General features: G+C 37.4%; 1 protein-coding gene across 2 annotated transcripts in view; it reads right to left on the bottom strand.

Annotated features, from left to right (window-relative positions):
- Positions 1-595: 595 nt before the first annotated feature.
- The window catches only part of MYB (MYB proto-oncogene, transcription factor), a 40,209-nt gene continuing 20,779 nt past the window's right edge, over positions 596-20,025 (bottom strand). The window contains exons 10-16 of one of the 2 annotated variants that reach the window (XM_088150950.1): positions 18,810-19,175; positions 17,575-17,717; positions 16,377-16,491; positions 15,477-15,602; positions 13,082-13,192; positions 11,380-11,487; positions 596-1,976 (exon numbers count right to left, since the gene is read on the bottom strand). In XM_088150950.1, coding sequence (XP_088007076.1) covers positions 1,860-1,976; positions 11,380-11,487; positions 13,082-13,192; positions 15,477-15,602; positions 16,377-16,491; positions 17,575-17,717; positions 18,810-19,175 — 1,086 coding nt within the window. In that variant the 3' untranslated portion in view covers positions 596-1,859. The remainder of the gene's footprint in view (positions 1,977-11,379; positions 11,488-13,081; positions 13,193-15,476; positions 15,603-16,376; positions 16,492-17,574; positions 17,718-18,809; positions 19,176-20,025) is intronic. The other variant, XM_088150957.1, reaches the window with a different exon arrangement.

Raw genomic sequence — 20,025 nt, 5'->3', positions numbered from 1 at the left:
TGCAGCATACGAACCAATGCATGGTGTTTGCAAGCCACAGTTTATGTCTATTTATTGTATGAACCCTGCCAATTGTGATTTAATTAACCAAGGCTAAACAAATCATGGTTTGTATAACACATAAGCCAGTCACAGAATACATTAGAGGTGTGCTATATCTTGATCAAAGCAGGTTAAGGCGCTATGGATCCCACGAGTACCCTCTCTGTGCCTCCTGGCAGCTCTTTAAAGGAGCCCCACCATTTCCAAGGCTGACAGGGGAGTCATGCAGGTTCAGGAAAATACACATCTGAGTTGTAGTTTCACCGCCTCAACCGACTGTAGATAGAGACATTAAAAACTTTGCGGTACTGTCCCATGAGAAAATAAATGATTCTCTACATAGACTCATACTATATGAAACAAGAATTTGGTTATTTTAGTTTTGAAATGGCAGAAATAGCTTTGATTTAAAAAGGGCAAGCTTACACATTCTAGTATTTTGTAAAACCAGCTGAACAAATGGATATAGTAGAATGACATTCTTGACTAGTATGCTAAAATGCCAGCTCATCTAAGGTATTGAACAAACACTTAATTTTTACAAAATGCCACACTTTATTTATCTACAAGGCAGTACAGTGTATTATAAAAAGTGCAGACAAGGCTGCACCTAATTCTATTAAGGCAGCAACGTCTGACATAAAAAAAAGCCACTTTCTCTTAGCATTGAGAAAAGTCCAGATATGGCAGTCCCAAGGCCATAATTTTCTTTTGAATTGATTTTATGTGCAGTCCAGTTATGGAATCTTTAAACATGAGACAATAATTGAAGACATAAGTAAGACTGTGTTCTCCCAAAATACTAAAAATCTGCATTCTGTTTCCAAAACCCTTGAAAATATATACATGTAGGCACATAAAAGCTCTCAAGAAGTGTTTCAAAATATTGCTTGTCCACGAAAAGGGGGAGCATCAAAACAATATTGCAAAAATCAGAAATGCTAGTGCATAGTCAAGTTAGCTACCTGCTCCCCAACCAGGTTTTTCTTTTTATATAAATCTTTATGGTCCTTTAGTAATCTATCTACATGCTGCAAGTCCATAGCAGAAAAAAACCAAAACAAAACACCAACCAGAAGTCCATTTGGCATTTACAAAATTAAATTACTAAATAAAAATATAATTTGTTTTCATAAAACTATGCTTCATACAGTAAAAAAAAAATTAAAAGCAAGCTTTTCTTAATAAAAAAGGAGAAGCTATCTAGAGCTCCATTAAGTGGAACAGTACTTCAAATAGTTAAAGGTAGGTGAGCATTTACAAACAAGGTATGCCCCTGCCTAGACTTTTATATTAGCATTTTCAGTAATGCTTTTCTTGCAGTATTTCATACCAAGACATTTGTTCAATGATTTTAAAATAAGCTACCGATTGAGTGCCAGCTCTCAGAAAGGAAAAAAACAATAAAAACCTAGACAACATTTTCACTGGCACTGGAACTCATGTAGCAACTCTTCACTGAATTAATACTGGTGCACTTGATCTCCCCAAACATTTTTAATCATTTAAAATCACCGTGCTGTTAAAATCTGCATTATTAATAACTGCATAAAATTCAATATCTGAAAACTTAGTATAGCATCATCAGTTAAGAAAATTTTGATCTGACCATTTCCCTTTTTTAAAGTTGGATAAATTCCAACCTGATTAATATATGCTTTTGTGAATGTATGCACTTTGTGCTGCTCCCAAATGCTGTACCATAACAACAAACAAACAAATACACAAAAAGGTTTTCCTCCCATGTAGAGGAATGATAACTCCAAATCAACTGTTAAGTGTTTTGAAAAGAAAATATAATGCTTGTTGGTGGACTTTTACATGACCAGAGCTCGAGCTGAGAACGCGCTCATGTATTTGCGTGCTGGGTCGGAGAAGGTCAGCTGATCCTCTGTCTTCCCACAGAAAGCTGAATCCCATGTGTTGCTAAAATGCTAAAGACAAAAAGGAGAGAGGGAGAATTGAGAAACAAGGTTGTTCTTCTCCAAGCACTTATCACCTAGCAGTGTGGCACTGAGAAGAGGGAAGCCCACAGGCTTCAGTACAAACCCCAATGATAAAATGATGACAGAATGTGTCATGACACAAACCCTGGCCTTTTGTACATGTGTCCTGACATCAGACAACTAAATCACGTGTATGGAACCGTGATACATGTTTCATCATTCGTCCCCTGTCTCAGATGCCGATAGGGAAGCCACTGGATTGCAATTTAGGAGACACAGGCAGGGTTTCTATGGGAAGCAATGGCTCAGGATATTGGGCTTAGCCTCATGCAAAGACCAGTTAAGAAAGCAAGAGCGCAATCCTGATCTCCAAAAAACTGTTTACCCTTTACATTTGTTACCAGCTTTCTAATTTAACTTGGTATTCTCTCCAATCCCCTTGATCATACGATTAAACCTCTGACCACCTGGACAAGAGCAGATCATTACATTTTGATTAGGAATCCATTAGTCTCTCCAAAGGCTTCCGTTACAATTGTTAGTAACACAAGGAGCCATGCCAGACGGTGACAAGGTTATAATGTCTTCTGGACCTTTTATAAAATTCTGTGAATGAGACCAGGAATGAGCTTCTGTGCTTTGTGCCTCTAAAACACGAGTTTACTGGTTGCTTTTGATCTGGTCTTCATGCTACTTTCAGGACATTTCTATAAAAGTAATTCTGATGTAGCACTGTGGTTATATATTCAGTATATGAGTCATAGGGTACAGCAGATAAACAATGAAATTCAGGGTTCTAATAAAATGCATGGTAGATTCAACATGATCTAGATCTCCATTCTGCTGTGCTAAAGGAATTGGTGAATCTTAAGACTGTCTTCTCCCATATCAACCTGCTTGGATATTAAGATTTTTAAAGGCTCTTCTGACATGTAAGACAAGAAGAAACAGCGGCAGGAACTTCCCATGTGCTCTTTTAGGTATGCTGCAGGAGAAAATGTGCCTGAAGCCTTTTTTTCTATTAAGATATATAGAAATGCTCTTATTTTTTAAAAAGGGAGTATTCTCAATATTGTCTACTCTTCCAGTGAAGACGACGACTACTATTTCTCCTCCTCCTCAGCAAAGCCTGACTGTGTTATATTTTATATTTAAAATATAACACAGTCAGGCTTTCAGGTTTTTAGGCCTGTGCTTTGGCTCCTAAGACACCAGGCACCATGTGCCTTAGCAGACTGTTGCTGCTGCTTTTAGAATTGCTATCTGCTTTGCAAGCCTTGAACTGAAGAGCAGTGTATTAAAACCAAGTTAACACTTAAGAATATTCCAAAACAAGAAAGAAGCAATGAAAACTGTACATTAACGCACAAAGGAAAGGAAATCTTCCAGAATGAAATGTAGGGGGAAAGGTGAACAGCCTGCTTATAGAAACACATTTCTTAACCACAGTCTGTGCTTGTGATGTTTACAAAGGTTGAAAGCTCAACTTAACACTGTGTTGGAAAGTGATAAACTTGTTCTGTAGACTTGCAAACTATCTCTTGCTGCCTCCAGTCATTAGCAAGAACAAAAATGTCAACACACCATGGAATTTGCTGATAGAGATAAGTATTGCTTTCTTCTAACCCATTTGTTAAAATTTACTGCTGGGCAATCAGAACTGGTACTTTCACGGCAGCAATTCCAGCAACCCTAATTATAAAACTTACAAAGACACATAACCTTTTGTCTCTGTGACAAAAAAGGTATTTTATAGCATGGAACACTGAACATGTTTTTTAAATATGGCCATCCATTGACCAAGTTATCCAAACCCATATAGAGATTTTTGTGACTGGGGTCTCCAATCCCACTTAAACTGTACATCCATCAAAATAAGTTTTTAGATGAAGCAACACTTTTACTTATTCTTCAAAATTCCACAGAGCTTGGTAATGTCCTTAATTGGGTCATTTCCACACTGAAATGACACTATGTGATGCAAGCATTAGATAACTAAAATTAATCCAATTTTTTAATAGTATTCACTGCCTTGAGTTTACTGCAGAGCTCAAATACAATCTAATCAAGGGTACTGCTGGGTTTTTAGTTATAATCAAATTCCATAAAATTAAGATCAACCAAAATCATCTAAATTCCCAGAGAGGAAAACAGGTGATGTGACAAAGAATTTAGCCCTCTAATGTGAACATGAGTTAACTATGCATTTTTTTCTTGATCTATATCTCTCCTTTAGTTGTTTGGTCTTCAGTAGTCCTGTCACTATGCAATCCACCTGCCTGTCAAAAACAGTCCAAATATGTGGCTATGGATTAGTGACAGAGCACCCTCCCGCTTTATTAGTTTTTTACACAGCATAATCCTCTGCAAACTACAGCGAAGGGCAGGTGTGATACGCATTTCACTTCACGGACATGCCACAGTGCTGCTCCTGTTCACAATTTCACTGAACAGCCTCCACTCTCTTGAGAAACTGGTCAGACTTCAAGTAATTTTCAGCCTTGGTGTAACTCCACTGACTCAGACCTGCTCATGGGAAAAAGCAGCTGCTGCTGGAATTACTGACTTGTTTTTGTAAAAGGCATTGGAAATCAGAAAGTGATTAGCTGCTGGTATGATCTACAAGAAGCAGTGGAAGCAGTGGATGTTCCTTGGCTAGAATATGGGATGAGGAATGAAAGAAAGTGCTCCAAGTCCCTTCTCATGTCAGCATCTAAGATGACTGGCTAACAGGTTTCTTTCTTTTAAAGAAGAAAAGTATAACCAGGTATACTAAAGGTAGATACATGTCCAGGATTAAGTCCCAATGAAATCACTGGGATTTATGATGATGTTCTTGGTTGCACCCCCTCTGGTGTGCCACCATTACAACTCCAGGGAGGGCTCCTGGAGCTGCAGTTACCAGAAAGAAAAGATAGGAGATAAACAGTTGTGTTTGGGTCTCCTATGAGTGCTAAGAAGAGCAGGGCTTATTTTCCTTGAAATGAGTTGAACAATAGGGGAAGATTCCAGCCAGGGTAGTTGAAAAATATATTTTTTTCCATGGGAATACACATATTTTTAAGTTCTCTTTATATGGCAAACCAAGTGTGTGTCAATATACTGTATACAGTATACTTAATTGGTGGGATGCTGACAAAGTATGCTGGCTTGCAAGATAGTCTCTAGATTAGAGATTCTAGCTTGCATAGAACAGTGTGAGCATGCTTTGGTAAAACTGGGTTTTGGCTGTCCTTACAGCATGGTGGCCAAAACTGACTACCTGTGAAACTAAGAGAAAGGATTTAACAGATCTGATTTAACTGAGGAGTTGATGAATATACTCAGGAAAGTGATTGTGAGAGTTTAATTCTGAACAGAAGAGATAAAATTTATGCCAGTAACTATGATCTGATTTTGTCTAGTTTGCAGTTACGTGCATATGAAAACAGCAATTCTTAGGCTGGGGATCGTTGCATGTAACATTTCAAAGAAAAGTGATATGGAAGAACAAGGGATGAGTTTTGGGCAAAACTGTGCAACATTCTGAATCAATGAGATCCTCGTATCTGCTAGATGGCATGAACGGATGGTGGGAGCAAGATGAAAAAGTAGCAAGAAAGCCACTGGGTCATTCAGAGTGAATGAAAATTATTGCTTGATGAGTATGTGCTCTGAATTTTTGTTTGTTTTGAGGCTGTGGTTTTAGTTTAAGTCTATTTGTATGGCAAAAGAATGAATATAAATCCAAAAACATGATTGTTGAAATGATTATTTATGATGAAAGATTGAGAGAATCAGTGAAGGATGCAAGGGTGAGAAGAATTTCTGAATATGGGAGAGTTAATTTTTGATAGTGTGAAGAGTGAATCTTGGGGGAAAATGGATATGGTAAAAAAAAAAAAGTAATGAGAGGAAACTGCAAGAAAAATTATCAGTCTTGTATGAAAAAGTATTAGAAGACAGATTAGTCTTCCAACAAGATTAAGAAAGGGACTATTCCAAAAAATGCATACTAGAGAATGAGAGATGGAAAAAAAAAAGGTATTGTATGACATGTATGTAGAGAAAGATAATTGAAAAGAATGTCAAAAAGAGCAAGAAATGATTATGGTTAAAAGGGACAGGACTGAGAGATTTTGATGAAAATAAAAAATTGGGAGAAGATGGCTACGCAAAAATCTTCAGCAGAATGAATGGGATTAAAACCAAAATTGATGAAATGATTTCTGATGAAACGGTCATGAGGGAATGCTGGAAGGGGCGTTTTAGAGATTTGTATAGGAATATGTTGAAGAGTTGGTGTCCAAGAACAAAATTGATCAAAAGAAACTAATAAATGCTGTGAGAGTACTGAAAGATGGTAAGGATGCTAGTGTAGATGGTATAACTGGAGAAATGTTAAAATATGATTCTGGTTTGCTAATGGAGTGGCTGTGCAACTTGTTAAATGTGAACGTGAGGGCTGCATCCATGGCTGATGACTGGAAGACTACAATTATTGTTCCCTCTTCTACATCCTATAGTCTGCAAAAGCTATGCTGTAATACAATCAATTAAGTGTTAACATGCTGCAAGACTCTGGGTTGATGACAACTCAGTGCCTGAACAATCTTCACTCTGGTATCCCAGAGTTGAATGAGAATGAATCAAAGGGCACAGGAATGTATTTCAGCTTTGAATACTGTTCAGCTTTGAACATTTTATAAAATGATTTACTGAAGCTTTAAGGTTTTATACTGTACCAGGTCCATTTTTTTCAAATGGTTCATTATTTGGTAGAGAGGAGGCAGATACTATTCAAATCAATAAGTAAATGGTAGCAATTTGAAAATGATAAAGGCCCCTGACTGGCTGCTGCCCCTGTTTCACACGATAAGGTTCCATATAAACAGTGGCCTGGCCTTTTTATCTAAAACCTACAGAAATGAGTAGGGATCAGTATTCATTTCAAGCATACAGTGACCTGATAATAACCAGGAACAGTCACACCCTAGGGCTTATCACAACAATGGGATTCTGTTTGTAAGTAAACAAAGATTGTTGATTTATGAGAACAATTCTGAATGGTTTCCCTTACTGTAGTTTCAAAGTGTCTCACCAGGCCCAAATGATGGTCTTAGTTTCCTGCTCTTCATTATGTAGGCTGAGATCACTATCCCACTTGTTACCATATGAAAATATAGCTACAGATAAAAATATTTACATTGCTCTCACAGTAGCTAGGAGTGCTTTAAATTGCTATGATACACCAAGTTTAGAAGCTGGTTTTGCACACATATACACACAAATGCCCTTGGAATTCTCAGCTATAATTCCACACTTATTTGTTCATGCACAGATATACATATTCATTTCAAAACTAAAATGCATGTTAAATTGTCTTTCTTGACTTCTGGGTATTATTTCATTGGTCTATTTATTTTTTATTATATTGGTACCTATTGCTAACTGGTCATTTTATAACATAAAATTAGAAAGCATCATAATATTAAAGAGAAACAGTATAAAAGAAATCCAGAAGAAAGCTATTCTTTTAAGGACCAGAATGGCAATTGTGTGGTTGATGCTTAGGATAAAAGGAAGCTTTGGGTGCTGCATAAAGAGAAGGAAAAGAAAAGTTACAGTAAGACTTTGCTATACTCTAATGCAAACTTTCAAACCCTCTGAAATTATGACTAGAGCCCACCTGCTTACAGGGGAATATGCTATGTAGAAAAAGACCTCCACAGCCGAATCACAAACAAGGTGAAACTGTGAAGCCAATGAGTTTTTGCTGCCTGGAGTAAATAGTATGCTGCTGTTTCTGTTCCTTCTCCTCCTCTTGAGGTGACCACTCAGAAGCAGAACATGCTTTTTATACAGCGTGCCATTCTCTAGACAGGTTTGAAGACAGGTTTGTGTGATCTAGTCCTACGGCAGCCATCTTTGGTCTGGATACCCTCCAGTACTATGCATCTCAACTCCCAGAATACATTACAGTGGCCATGCTAACTATGGAGTTCTAGGAGTTGTAATCCATCCATCTTGAAGGGTCCCCACAATGGGGAAGGTTTTCTTACAAGCATGCTTTGTTAGTCAACGCTACCATCCAGATGTTTCTGTTTCCTTCCTAATGATGCTCACTAATAGAAGTTTAGGATTCTGCTCATTTAAAGCTTCTCCTCATTAATAGTGGCCTTTACAACAAACCACTAAATTTTCACTAACTTCCATGTGACAATGCCACACAGAGGTCAAGATTTTACTAAGGCAGCAGTGGTTCTCATATTTGTTTCCTTATTTTCAATACAGTTTAGTTAGACTACTTTTTACTTGGTTGTGCCACATCAATGACTGCCTGCATGTTTTGCATTAGGACTATGGATCCTATGAAATTGGGGAAATCCTTGTTACCCTCCCACCTTCTCTTACAAAATAATTTCTTTTTTCAAAACAGATTTCCTGTTAGCACTTTTTAAAAGTTAAAATATGGATAACAAAGACAACTTCTGTATGTTTACATTAAGTTCACATATTATCATCAAATCATGGAATATTTTCAGCGGTGTCACTCTTAGTTCATTTTGTTACATCATTAATCCTACCTGCATATCCTTCTTCTGGCAACAAAATTATCTCACTTATCCTGTAACGTGTCTTCTGTTGCCCCAGGGAAGAGTGAACAGTAAACAAACTCTTAAGAGTTTAACTGGGATATCCAGTTAAGTAAAAGTGAACCTCCAGGGAAAACAGAGCAGTAAAAGAAAGACTGTGCAAAGGCGCTTTCTTAAACCTACTCAATATAATAACAGATTCACACAATACATTTTCCTGCAAATAAGTACTCAAGAAACAAACGTCGTGTGTCAAACCAGTCTTCTCTCATCTGCCATCCTCTATGCCAGTGAACTCCAAATGTTTTCGGTAAAATATTTTTGAGAATGCACCCTTTATTTATTCTATATATATATGTACTACTGCATTAATATACAATGCATATTGAAAATATAGCCCCAATATATAAATGTAATTTTGCACACTAAGTATAGCATAGCTAAATGTCTTTCTTATTCTTTAAGAGTAATAAAATGAAAGGATGGATGGATGTATGAATAAACAAATAGGCATTCTAATATTTTCTTCCCATAACCCAATCGTCTTGTGTACTTCATGGGATGTGTGTACCCTACTCTGGAGATCACTGTAGTAGATGAATTGAGCCAGTACTCCCATCATTCCCAATCAGCAATGGCTATCCACATCTACTGAACTCAACACTATTCAAACTATTATTCTAAGTTTGAGATATTTTCTACTGTGATAGTGGCAGCTCTTCTTTCTCTCTCTTTGCAGTCATTTTTAAATGACTATGACTTCCAAGTTCCCTAATGTGGGTTTTGTTGAATTATGTGCTTCTGCAGAAAAATATTATCTTTGAGTAGTACTTATATGAAAACTTTATTTCAAACAGAATCTCACCCATCTATCCCACTGCTAAATCTGAATTGTTAAGTTTCAAAAGGCAACAGAGACAACTACTGAAGCACCATGGTTCACTATATGAGATTAGAACAGGTTGAGATGCCTCATAATTTTTTTTTTTTTTTTGCTAATTTGCTTCTCCAAAGTAGCATCACAGCAAAATTGACTTGTGCAGTAACACCACAGCTCCTTCTTAGGAAAAATGACAAAACAGGAATAACTATAATGAAAGCCGGCAACCCAATCCAGGAATGGATTATGCCCTAATACCTGGAACAGTTAGGGAGGGCAAGAAATCTAACTTCTGTGTACATTTCCTTATGGGTCTCAGAAGGGATCACCATCTTTTTAGATTAACAAAGGGAAGAAACACCATATACAACATATTTTCCCTACTTTTTCTGATCCAGCCCATCAAACCACTGAATGAACTACTTAATAGCTTCTATCTCCTCATTAGAAAGGGGAAATGGATCAAGAAGTACAACATCTGAGTTTCCACATTCAAGGTTCTAAACAATTGCACAGACAAACAAACACAAACAGATTTACAATCTAAAAATCTCTGGCTTCCTAAGAGCTGGAATGGGAAAAAGTCCATTTATCACCCATTTGTGATTTCACACTGAACAAATAAAGATCTAATGCCAACTGCAGGTTAAGGTAACTATTTCATTTACTTAGGGAATAATTGTTTCTAATGCACTTATTTACATAAATAGCAGTAATAAAATCATCTACATATTCTGTTGGCTCAGCTCTGTAGAAGTGATTAAGAATAAATTCTCATGCACTTGGCCAACACAGCAGTAATTGTTGTCTAATTTATATTTGCAAATAGCAAAGCCAGAGGCAAACTACCATGCTTCAGGCCTACAAGACACACATTCAAGCATTATTACTTTCTTGATAGGTGAAACAGATTTTCATCATTAGGCTATTTTATGCAGGAACAAGAAAGAAGCATGCGAATCTGATCTGTCTATAGTTGCTATCCCAGATCCTACAGAACAATGAGAGATGTTTCTTATCATTATTCTCTGCTTGCAAACTTCCTGTATTTATCTTGCAGGCTGCAGTGAGAAACTAGATACTGTGTCTACTGAAGTAGACACAGACCTTTGGTTTGATCTTTTTTATGATTAGAAAAATTGCAATCTATATCCAACTATTTGGGAATAACCTCACTGAATTAAAAATAATTTATTTTGAGTAGACATCCATAGGATTGTACTGCAAAGGTTTTTACATCAGCTTTCTATTGGAGGCTCAAATTAGAAGGGCCAGAACACTGATCCAATATTTTCCATGCAGACCAGCAATGCGGTTCTGCAGAGAGAAGTTTTTTCCAAGTATATTTGTTGATGCCCGGTACTGGATCTAGGTTCTTTTTCATACAGAGCCTGAGTTCAACCACTGAAAAAAAGCAGTTCTACAGTGTTGGCTACTCTTCCATTCAACTCAAAACCCAGGCTTCAAATTGAATTGTCATGTGGTATTTGAAAATAAGCTGATCTGAGGAAGTTCATATTTCATTGTTACAAAAACAAGGCACCAGAAATGGGGAGACAAAAAATATCAATGTTTCTTGGCTTCCTTTTCCTTTACACTTTGACAGGATGCCCCAAACCTCCCCCCGCCCCGCCGAAGAAGAAAAGAATGCCGCTTTTGCACTATTTGTACCAAATGTCAGCAGGTTCAGCTATAATGTCTTCCCAAGAGCTTCTTGTTCCTGAAATATTCTACTTGGTCAATAATACTGGATTCAAGAGCTAACTGGGTTTGTATTCAATTCTTATTCAAGCACAACATTTTTTCCTTATACTATACAGTGTGATCTTCAAGTTTTACAAACAAATTATTCTTTAAATTGAAAGAAGAATCATTTCTCTATTAGGAAGTAAGTTCACTGACTGTCTATGGAGTTTTGCAAAATGAGGAATTTTACCTGAAGTGGGCTACTTGATGATCTAGTTCTATGAAATGTGAATAATTTGTGATTGTTGTCTTCTTCTTCTGATGTAGGCATCTTTAAATGAGAACTAGTAAGTAGATTCTGAAAAAAACACACAATAAACATTAGCAATATAAGAAGAATGATGTATAATACTGAATTGATCATTTATGATACAATGTTATAGGACTGTTTGGTTATCTCTCTCCACCCTCCTTTCTAGCCTTTCAGGTTGAACTTAAAGGATATATGGAATTTTGGAGTACTCAAACATTGGAATCTTCTGAACAAATAAAGTATATGGCAGATAAAATTAGAAGGACTTTAAAAAGCATTTTATGTAAGGTACAGTGCTATATACAGGTAGTCCTCGAGTTACAACAGCAACTGGGACCGGAAATTCCATCACTAAGCAAAACAGTCATAAAGCGTAATGTCACATGACCACATTGCTTAGTGATGGCAATCCTGGCAAGTGTCGTAACCCCAGGACCACACAGGTCATTAAGCGAGGACCTCATATGACCATAAAGCGGGAAGAGGCAGGAGTCCCAGGCAAGCAAGCTGGCTGGCGAGAGCTACGGGTGGGTGCCATGAGCAGGCGCTACAGAGCGCAGGCAAGTGCTACAGAGCACAGGAGGGTGCTATGGAGTATGGGCGGGTGAAAAAATGGCAAGAGCAGGAGCAACTTGCAACCTCCTACTGGCTTCTCCACTGACTTGTGGGAAGCTGGTGGGGAAGGTTGCAAATGGTGAATCATGTGCCAAAATTTTTCAGTGTAGAATATGTAGTATGGCATTTGCATACACCATGCTGGATGAAATTCTCTGAACTTAGTAGACTTTACTTAAATCTTGGTTACTGAAGCAAAGGGTGGTTCTATCAAGTTCGTAAGAAAAAAACTTCGATGATATTAAAAGAAAACATTTTTAGCAAACTTCAGCATAAAATTCCTATGCAATGCACTGAATTGAAAGGGATTAAAATGAGGGGATGCATAGAAAACATGACTGACAACATATTAAACATACAGTCTGATTAACACAGGCTACGTTCAGAATAAAAATATTATCTGATGCTAACACCTCCAAAAGTAGCAATACAACTGGCAGAAGTATAAATACTTAGCTAAAGTAATTTGTCGACTCAGCTATTTTACATCTGAATTCTATTTATGTTGAACTAGCTTATACTATTTATAGAGGATGCTGGTCAAAGTAAGAAAGCATTTCACTGCCTCATCACTATACCGACTTAGCAAACATATCAGTGATCCTATACCTTAAAATGTATTAAATGCATCTTTACCAATAGAAAAAACCAATAGACATTAGGAAAAAACACAGACTTTGGTATGATCAGGCTGACGTTAAACTGTTGATATCACATTATTTTCAATGGAGAAATTAAATTAATTGCCTCATGCTGAAATCAGTGAGAGTTCAATATCCTTTTTTATACTATGTGTTTTGCATTTCCAAAGCAGAATGGGCAAATTATGGGCACCAGACCATCAAGGCCTTTAGCCTGGGGGAAAAAGCCCTTTACATCTCCTTTTTCCAGTCATTATATGACTGGGGAATGACCAGACATGGGCTATTCTTTACTCCTTTCGGCTTCAGAATGTACAAGGTTGCAAAAATGAAGAAAACCACCCACACCCCAAGACATTGAGATTTGTGGCACTAATACATACAGGCACATCTTCTGCTGATGATGCATATGAGAAGAGCTGCGTGTTTAGCCCTTCCCCTTCCCAACTATTTGAGCAAAGGAAGTTTTCTGTTTTCCCTGCTGGAGAATCCACCTGCAAGCCAAAACAAGAGCCATATTGAAATAGACATGACTGACACATTCTGTCTTGCTTAACAGCCAGAGTGTTTTCACATAAGCTTTGGCACTGAACTTAATTCAGTCAGCATACAATGTTCTGAACTGTCAGGCTCCAGATAATAGAAATCTGCAAAATGTTTCGAGCTCGAAACAGCTGTTTTTGGTGTTCTGAGTGTGAAAGAAAACAGAGTTTTGTTCCAACATAAAAGTGAAAGTAATGTTTATTTGGTCAATGATCAGCATCCAACATAAAAGCATTTAGAGCAGAGTTCCTCAACCTTGACAACTTTAAGACGGGTGGACTTCAACTCCCAGAATTCCCCAGCCAGCCTTGCTGGCTGGGGAATTCTGGGAATTGAAGTCCACCCGTCTTAAAGTTGTCAAGGTTGAGGAACCCTGATTTAGAGTGTTTGGACAGGGCTGTCAGGTGAATTATGACTGGGCTGCTTTTTTCAAACCTTCTCCACCTTAACCAATGTAGCAGCAGGGGCCCATTATGTCCCTGCTGTTACTGGTTTAGACTATGTATATGGGGTGATACAGGAGCAAACTGTTAAGAAACAAACAATGAAGCACAGGCAGAAGACAACTGCTTGTAGCTACATAACTTTCAGACTGCCTGGTAAATGACTGGTGTTCAAAAAGGTGAAGTTTGAGTTCATGTGGAGATACTTGGTGGGTCCCATCGGTGTTGTACTCTGCAGGTAGTGTGAAAGTGCATGTGTTTGTGTGCATTGCTTTGCTTCACACCGAAGTATTATTTGTGCTACAGAGGCTATTTAAATGTAAATACTATTGGTGCAACGCTGGCTCGCTCATGTGCATGCTTTCATGTCTTGTTGTAATGTTAGTATTATTCATGCAATTAAAAAGCGCCAGCAGCCTTTTTTTCCTGGCAGTCAGCAGGCACCCTTCTGTGCAAGCAAAAACATCAGGAAAGGACACAGTTGCTTTTACTGGGCTTGCAGCTGGCCAACAAGCTCTCTCCTCCCCTCCATAAAGGGGGGAAAAAAAAGTCAGTGTTTACAAAAAACTGGCAACGAAGATTTTTCTTCTTTAAAAGTAAAATCAAAACATCAGGAAAATCTCATAGGGAAATGAACTAATTAAAAATAAGGTTAAAGAATCTAGCTGCTATTTTGTCCTCTAATCTGTTGGCTGTGTGACCCAAACAGTTTGTTTTAAGAAACTGAAAAGGCCTCTTTCTGCTGAATGGTGGGAAGAGGGCAAGAATGGATGGATAATAACAGATGCTAATCAAAATAGTTTTCTCAGTTGATGAGCTGCATTCCTATTGTCTCTAAGGGTTTTATTTTAATATTTTCAACAGTATTTTAAAAATCATCTCCTTGGCCAAGTTTTCAGCAGTTAGGCTATAAACATCATTCATCATGACTACCACCCCATTTACTCTTCTTGCCCTGAGGTGAAAAACAAGGAAGTAGCAGCTGCTACCAAGTTATTATAACCAGAATATTTAAAATATTTTGAGTTTTGTTGTGCAGGAACACAGAACACTCAAGTTGCTTGATTATTCCAAGGGAACACAGCCAATTCAAATCGTTCTGACAGAATATTTTGAGTGGGGCTGACCTGTTCCAAGCTTGAAATAAAATGGATTTCCTGTTTCATGTACACCTATAACACTGAATTCCAGCACTAGGGATCTGTTCACTTTAAACAGATTTAAACAGATTTAAACATGCTCTTATTTGATTGATATAACATGAATTTAGCCAGTTTTCAAAGGCATTTCTTTTCTTGAGAAATCTTCCCAAAGTCTACTGAAGGTTGCATACTATGTTGAAAGATGTCTTTTCAGTAACTGGATTACAAGCCTGGACATGTTTTTTTAAATGCAAATTATTACTCTATTATGAAGATCTAAATGATCTAATCTTAATAGATACAATAAAATCAGGCCCCTGTGAAATATTCTTTACTATCTACGCAGTGGAATTCTATGAAACTGGAAGTCAGAAATAGCAGTATTGTACTATCTTTACAGCAATAGTAAAGTTTACTGGGCTACCTATCTGGTAGCTTCATGCGTTACTTTCAATACCCAAAAGTTTAGAACCATTTCTGAATGTTTGGATTCATTTCTCAACACTCTGAAAAACAGAATGGCAAGTTCTTTTCTGAAAGCAACCTGCCGAAGATGGTTTCTTGAGGCAGTGCCTAAAATGATTTAGAGGCATTTGTTGGCAAATTGAACAGAGCTTAATGCAACCTTAAGTAAATATGGTTTAACTTGCCTCCTGTTTGATTTTCTTCAGCAAAGGGGAACCATTTTCACACAGGCTGTATACAATGCCAGATTCATCAGACTCCTGTTTGATGACATCTTGCAGGTCATCTACTAGGTGAGTTGGTGTTTGAGGCTAAAGGGAAGAAAGAAAAATGCACCTGAGCAGCAGAAAATGTCTTACAGTAGTGCTAAAGCACAGAGGTTCATGTGGTTTGGTACTGGGCTCCTGGATCCCTTCCCAAAGGTGCCACAAAAGTTTAATGTGACCTCAGGAAAAGTAATGATATTATTCATACTTCAATCAATATAGGCGCAAACTAGATTAAATCCAATTTGGTCCTACTTACTTTTGGCATGCAATTCTTGGCCTGTTACAGCCAAGTGCAGTAATGTTCCCCCATTCCCCAAAGGTTGTGTCCTGCTAGATCTTCCAAAGAAATCTCATTAAATCACCAGCCAGCCTCCTATTTCTCACTGATCAGAGTTCTGAAATTCTGGCAGGCCTTCACTTTGGCCAGGCTGGATGCAGACATGCCTTCTCCTGTCTGTTTGGGTACTACAACAATATCCCCCTTCATCAGCGTGTATGCTCTTCATCGCTCTTACAAAGAATCCCAGATGACTTTTATTTATCCTATCCTGAAGAAATTTCATGGTAAGACAGCATGACTCCTGTTTGTCACTTCTGTCTGGCCATTAGTTGGATGTATCTTTCTGAGTTGCCCGGTTCTGCACCACAATGAGCACTGTCTACCTTTCCTCAGGTCTGAACATTTGTACTACTTTTATTTCTTTTTAGCTTTATATATTTTCATTTTTGCTCGTTTTACCTTTTTCTGACTTCTGGCCATATGTCTGTTACAAAGGTTTGATTGACTGATCATTAAATCAGTGACTTTTTTCTTACCAACATTTTTAGAGGTCCATATTTTAATTCCTGAGCTGCAATTGCATTTTTAAATGGAGTTGGTGTTCTTGGAGAGCTCTCTAATATTGATCTTTTGATAGCTGGAGTTCTGAAACTTACCAAAGTGAAAGAGATAAAGAGAGAGGGGGAGAGAAACAAGTTACAAGACATTATTTGAAACATTTTGCTTGGAATACAACTAGAGTAGTGCAAGAATTAGAATGTATTATGGCTGCAAATTCACAGATCCAATCTCCCCTTTATACTGTGGAAATGCTCATACTGGTCTGACTTACAGGCAAGTTAAGTGAATTACTGATATAGCATTTACAAAATTATTCAAGCTAAGTGCTCATCTTCTTCTGATGATACATAATACTAAACATGATTAACACCGTACAGGTAGTCCTCATTCAGCGACCACTTGTTCAGACCACAGTTCAAAGTTATGATGGCACTGAACAAGGGGACTTACGACCGTTCCTTGTAGTTGTGGCTGTTGCTATGTGGTGTACTCACATGATCGCAATCTGGCCACTTGGTAACTGGTTTGCAATTACAACAGTCGCAGCATCCCACGGTCATGTGATCACCATTTGCAACCTCCCGCTGGCTTCCGACAAGCAAAGTCAATGGGAAAGCTGGCAGGAGGTTGCAAATGGTGATCACCTGACTGTGGGATGGTGCAACCATGCGGGACTTGCCTAACGATGGCAACTGGAACTGCTACAATTGCCATTGTAAGTCAGCATGGTCACGTGACACTGCACTTTACAACCACGTCACTTAGCAACAGAGTTGCAGGTCCCAATTACAGTTGTTAAGTGAGGACTACCTGTATTTAATCTCAACATCAGTTGTTTAAAGAAGGTAAATTGTAAATATGGTATTTATGGTGGGTACGGAATGAATCTATATTATGATATTTTAAACACAGTTTGTAGAAAGGATTCTGCTGTAAGGGGTAATATGAAGACTATCTCTCACAAGCTGTGACAAAACTCTCTTATGTATCTTGTCCCCTCAATCATATTGAAAGGAGCAACTTTATGTGGGTGGTTTGTGTACCAAGCTACCCTTCACTGAAATGAATGAGGAAATCATTTGCACAGCAATTCCGCACGCGTACAAAATACCCGCACATTCTCATTGAGGGTGAAACAACCCACTGTCAAAAGTATGATTTAAGAAGACTTACGAATTATTTTCTTTCTGGCTCTTAAATGTTTGGTCTTTGTGAAGAGGTGTTGTAACAGTGACTTTATGAGTACACAGTGGAGTGGAACTTAAAGTGGGATTGTCCAGATCCAGACTTTCTTGGATAGAAGAAGTGTTGAAGAACTGCAAAGGTATATTTTTTAAGGGTATTAAGCTTTTGAAAACAGTGTAATCAAGTAAAACCAAGAGAAATGAAGAAAAGGAACTCACAGTGTAACTTTGTGCATCAGTACTAATTGCATACAAGAGTGCTATGCTGTTATGCATTTTGATTACTGTATTTCCCAAATTTTACATTTCTAGTGCTTAGGCTTATTCAAATCTATGTCTTTAGTTTTGTTCCAAGATTATATTTAAAGATCAACTACCTGCTTCAGTGGAATTTCAGCTATCAAGGAAGAACAAATTTGCCTTCTGAAGATTATTGGATCCTGCAGCTAAATTAGAATAAACACTGGGATTTTTGAAATAGAAACAAATAGGAAAAAGCAAATTCCTATTTTTCTTGTTAAAACATGACTTTGCTTTAACAGCATGGGTAGCAAAGGATGCACAGAGCTTTTAAAATGTAAATATTTAATTTTGTTTGGAAAGGACTGTTACAAATTTAAAAAACAGAACTGCAGTACTAGTAAAGATGAACTTAACTCATTGTTGTAGGCTGTTCCAAGAAAAAGTCCAGAAGCTACTTAAACCTACACACTTACATTTAAATCTTCTATGTGACCAAGACAATTTAAGTATATTCACTCAACTGATTTGTAAGTCACATTGCACAGTTCCTCCAATACCAACCAAATGTATTTTCATTATTAGGTTAATGTGATTTTCTTTTTTTAAAATGAACTTGTTAGTACATAATTTGGAAATTACTGTTTAGCCCAAATTCTGGGATTATATGAAACATACTGCAAAATGGATGAAATAAAAAATGGTTATAGGAAACAGGAATGCTGATTTTGGATAGACAAAGGAATTTAAAAGCCAGAGTAAAGCAAACAGATCACAAATCCTCCCCAAATCACCAAGAATGAAATATACAGGGAAGTTAGATTGTTTACTATCTAAACCCAACAGTCGGTAGATTCAAAATCAGAATGCAATCAACAAGCACAGCAGTGATTAGTAATTTGTCCCAAAGATTAATTTCTCTATGCTGTTAACACCTTACTGACTTAGAGAATTAGTAACATTTATATAGAAATCTTGCTCTACCTGCGAGGGAGAGAAAGGCAGGCTTTTGACAGGGGAACGCTTAGGAGTTGAGCTGCTGACTTCAGCAAGAATGAAGGACTTATTATGACCATTGGCTAAATGGCTCACAGGATGGCCTCTCTTTGCACGCAGAATGACCAATGGAGCTGTGCCACATTTGGAGCCAGTCAAGGACTTTGGCAAGGCAAAGGAATCCTGACTCAACATGACTTTGCTCAAGTCTGCAAGAGGGTGTCCTTCAGGCCTACACACACTGTCGTCTGTTTTCTGAAGCTGTGGGGTTTTGCCTGAGGGAACCTGGGAAGGTGAGGTGTCTGATGCTTCTGAGAATTCAAAACTGCTGAGATCACCCCATGACGACAGATCCTGGAAACAATGGGGGAAGCCACGAATCTATGAGAGAGTGCATTATCCTCCCGCATTTTTTAGAAGCTAAACTAGATTGCCAACATAACAGCATTAACAAAAGGAAACAGGATAAAGAAAAAGATCTGCTCCTTTTTTCATTTAGTTTGACCCAGTTCTGGTACTTTTCCAAAATATAAAAATTAGATACAAATTATCCTGATGCATTCCAAAAAAGAACAAACTTCATCTCAAACCAGTTGTTCAATCAATTATAAAAAAAGTCTTGTTACACAAAAATATGTTACTGACAAATCTTATAAATAGCAACATCCTTAAATGGAAAAATATGTATCAATCAGTATTTATGATGTTATAGATTTAATATATCTCTTGGTTTATTAAACCTCTTGCCTCAAACTATAGTGCCTAAAAATAATAAATATTCTTACTCTTTAGTTAGAATCTTTAAAAACAGAGTGATTTTATTGGAATTATGATAAAAGAAAATCATCAGCACTATGAAAAAGCTGGGATCCAAAAGTTCAATATATCATTGAAACGGAAGATATAATATGGTATTATTTTTACAACTTACATACTGATTTTCCTGAAAATAGACACATCATATTACTTAGAAATAGTTTTAAAATGAAATTTACCAGTTCACCCTGAATAACTGTTTCACCAGAACATTCATAAGAGCATAGTTTCAAGAACGACTCTATACATGCTTTCTACAGACAAATATTTATCTGGGCTTGTTTAATACTCAATTCCACAAACCTCAAAACTAGGCTAAACTGTTCTTACTCAGAAATACTTGCATTTACTTAATAAGACTTAACAAGACTTAGTTCCAAGTAGCCAT

This window comes from Python bivittatus, unplaced genomic scaffold (assembly GCF_059951505.1).
Source record: "Python bivittatus isolate LINGU-HERP-01145 unplaced genomic scaffold, Pbiv_v1 ctg000020_np1212, whole genome shotgun sequence".
NCBI lineage: Eukaryota > Metazoa > Chordata > Lepidosauria > Squamata > Pythonidae > Python > Python bivittatus.
Note: the sequence above shows the minus strand (reverse complement) of the source record. Positions and strands in the feature narration are given on the sequence as shown.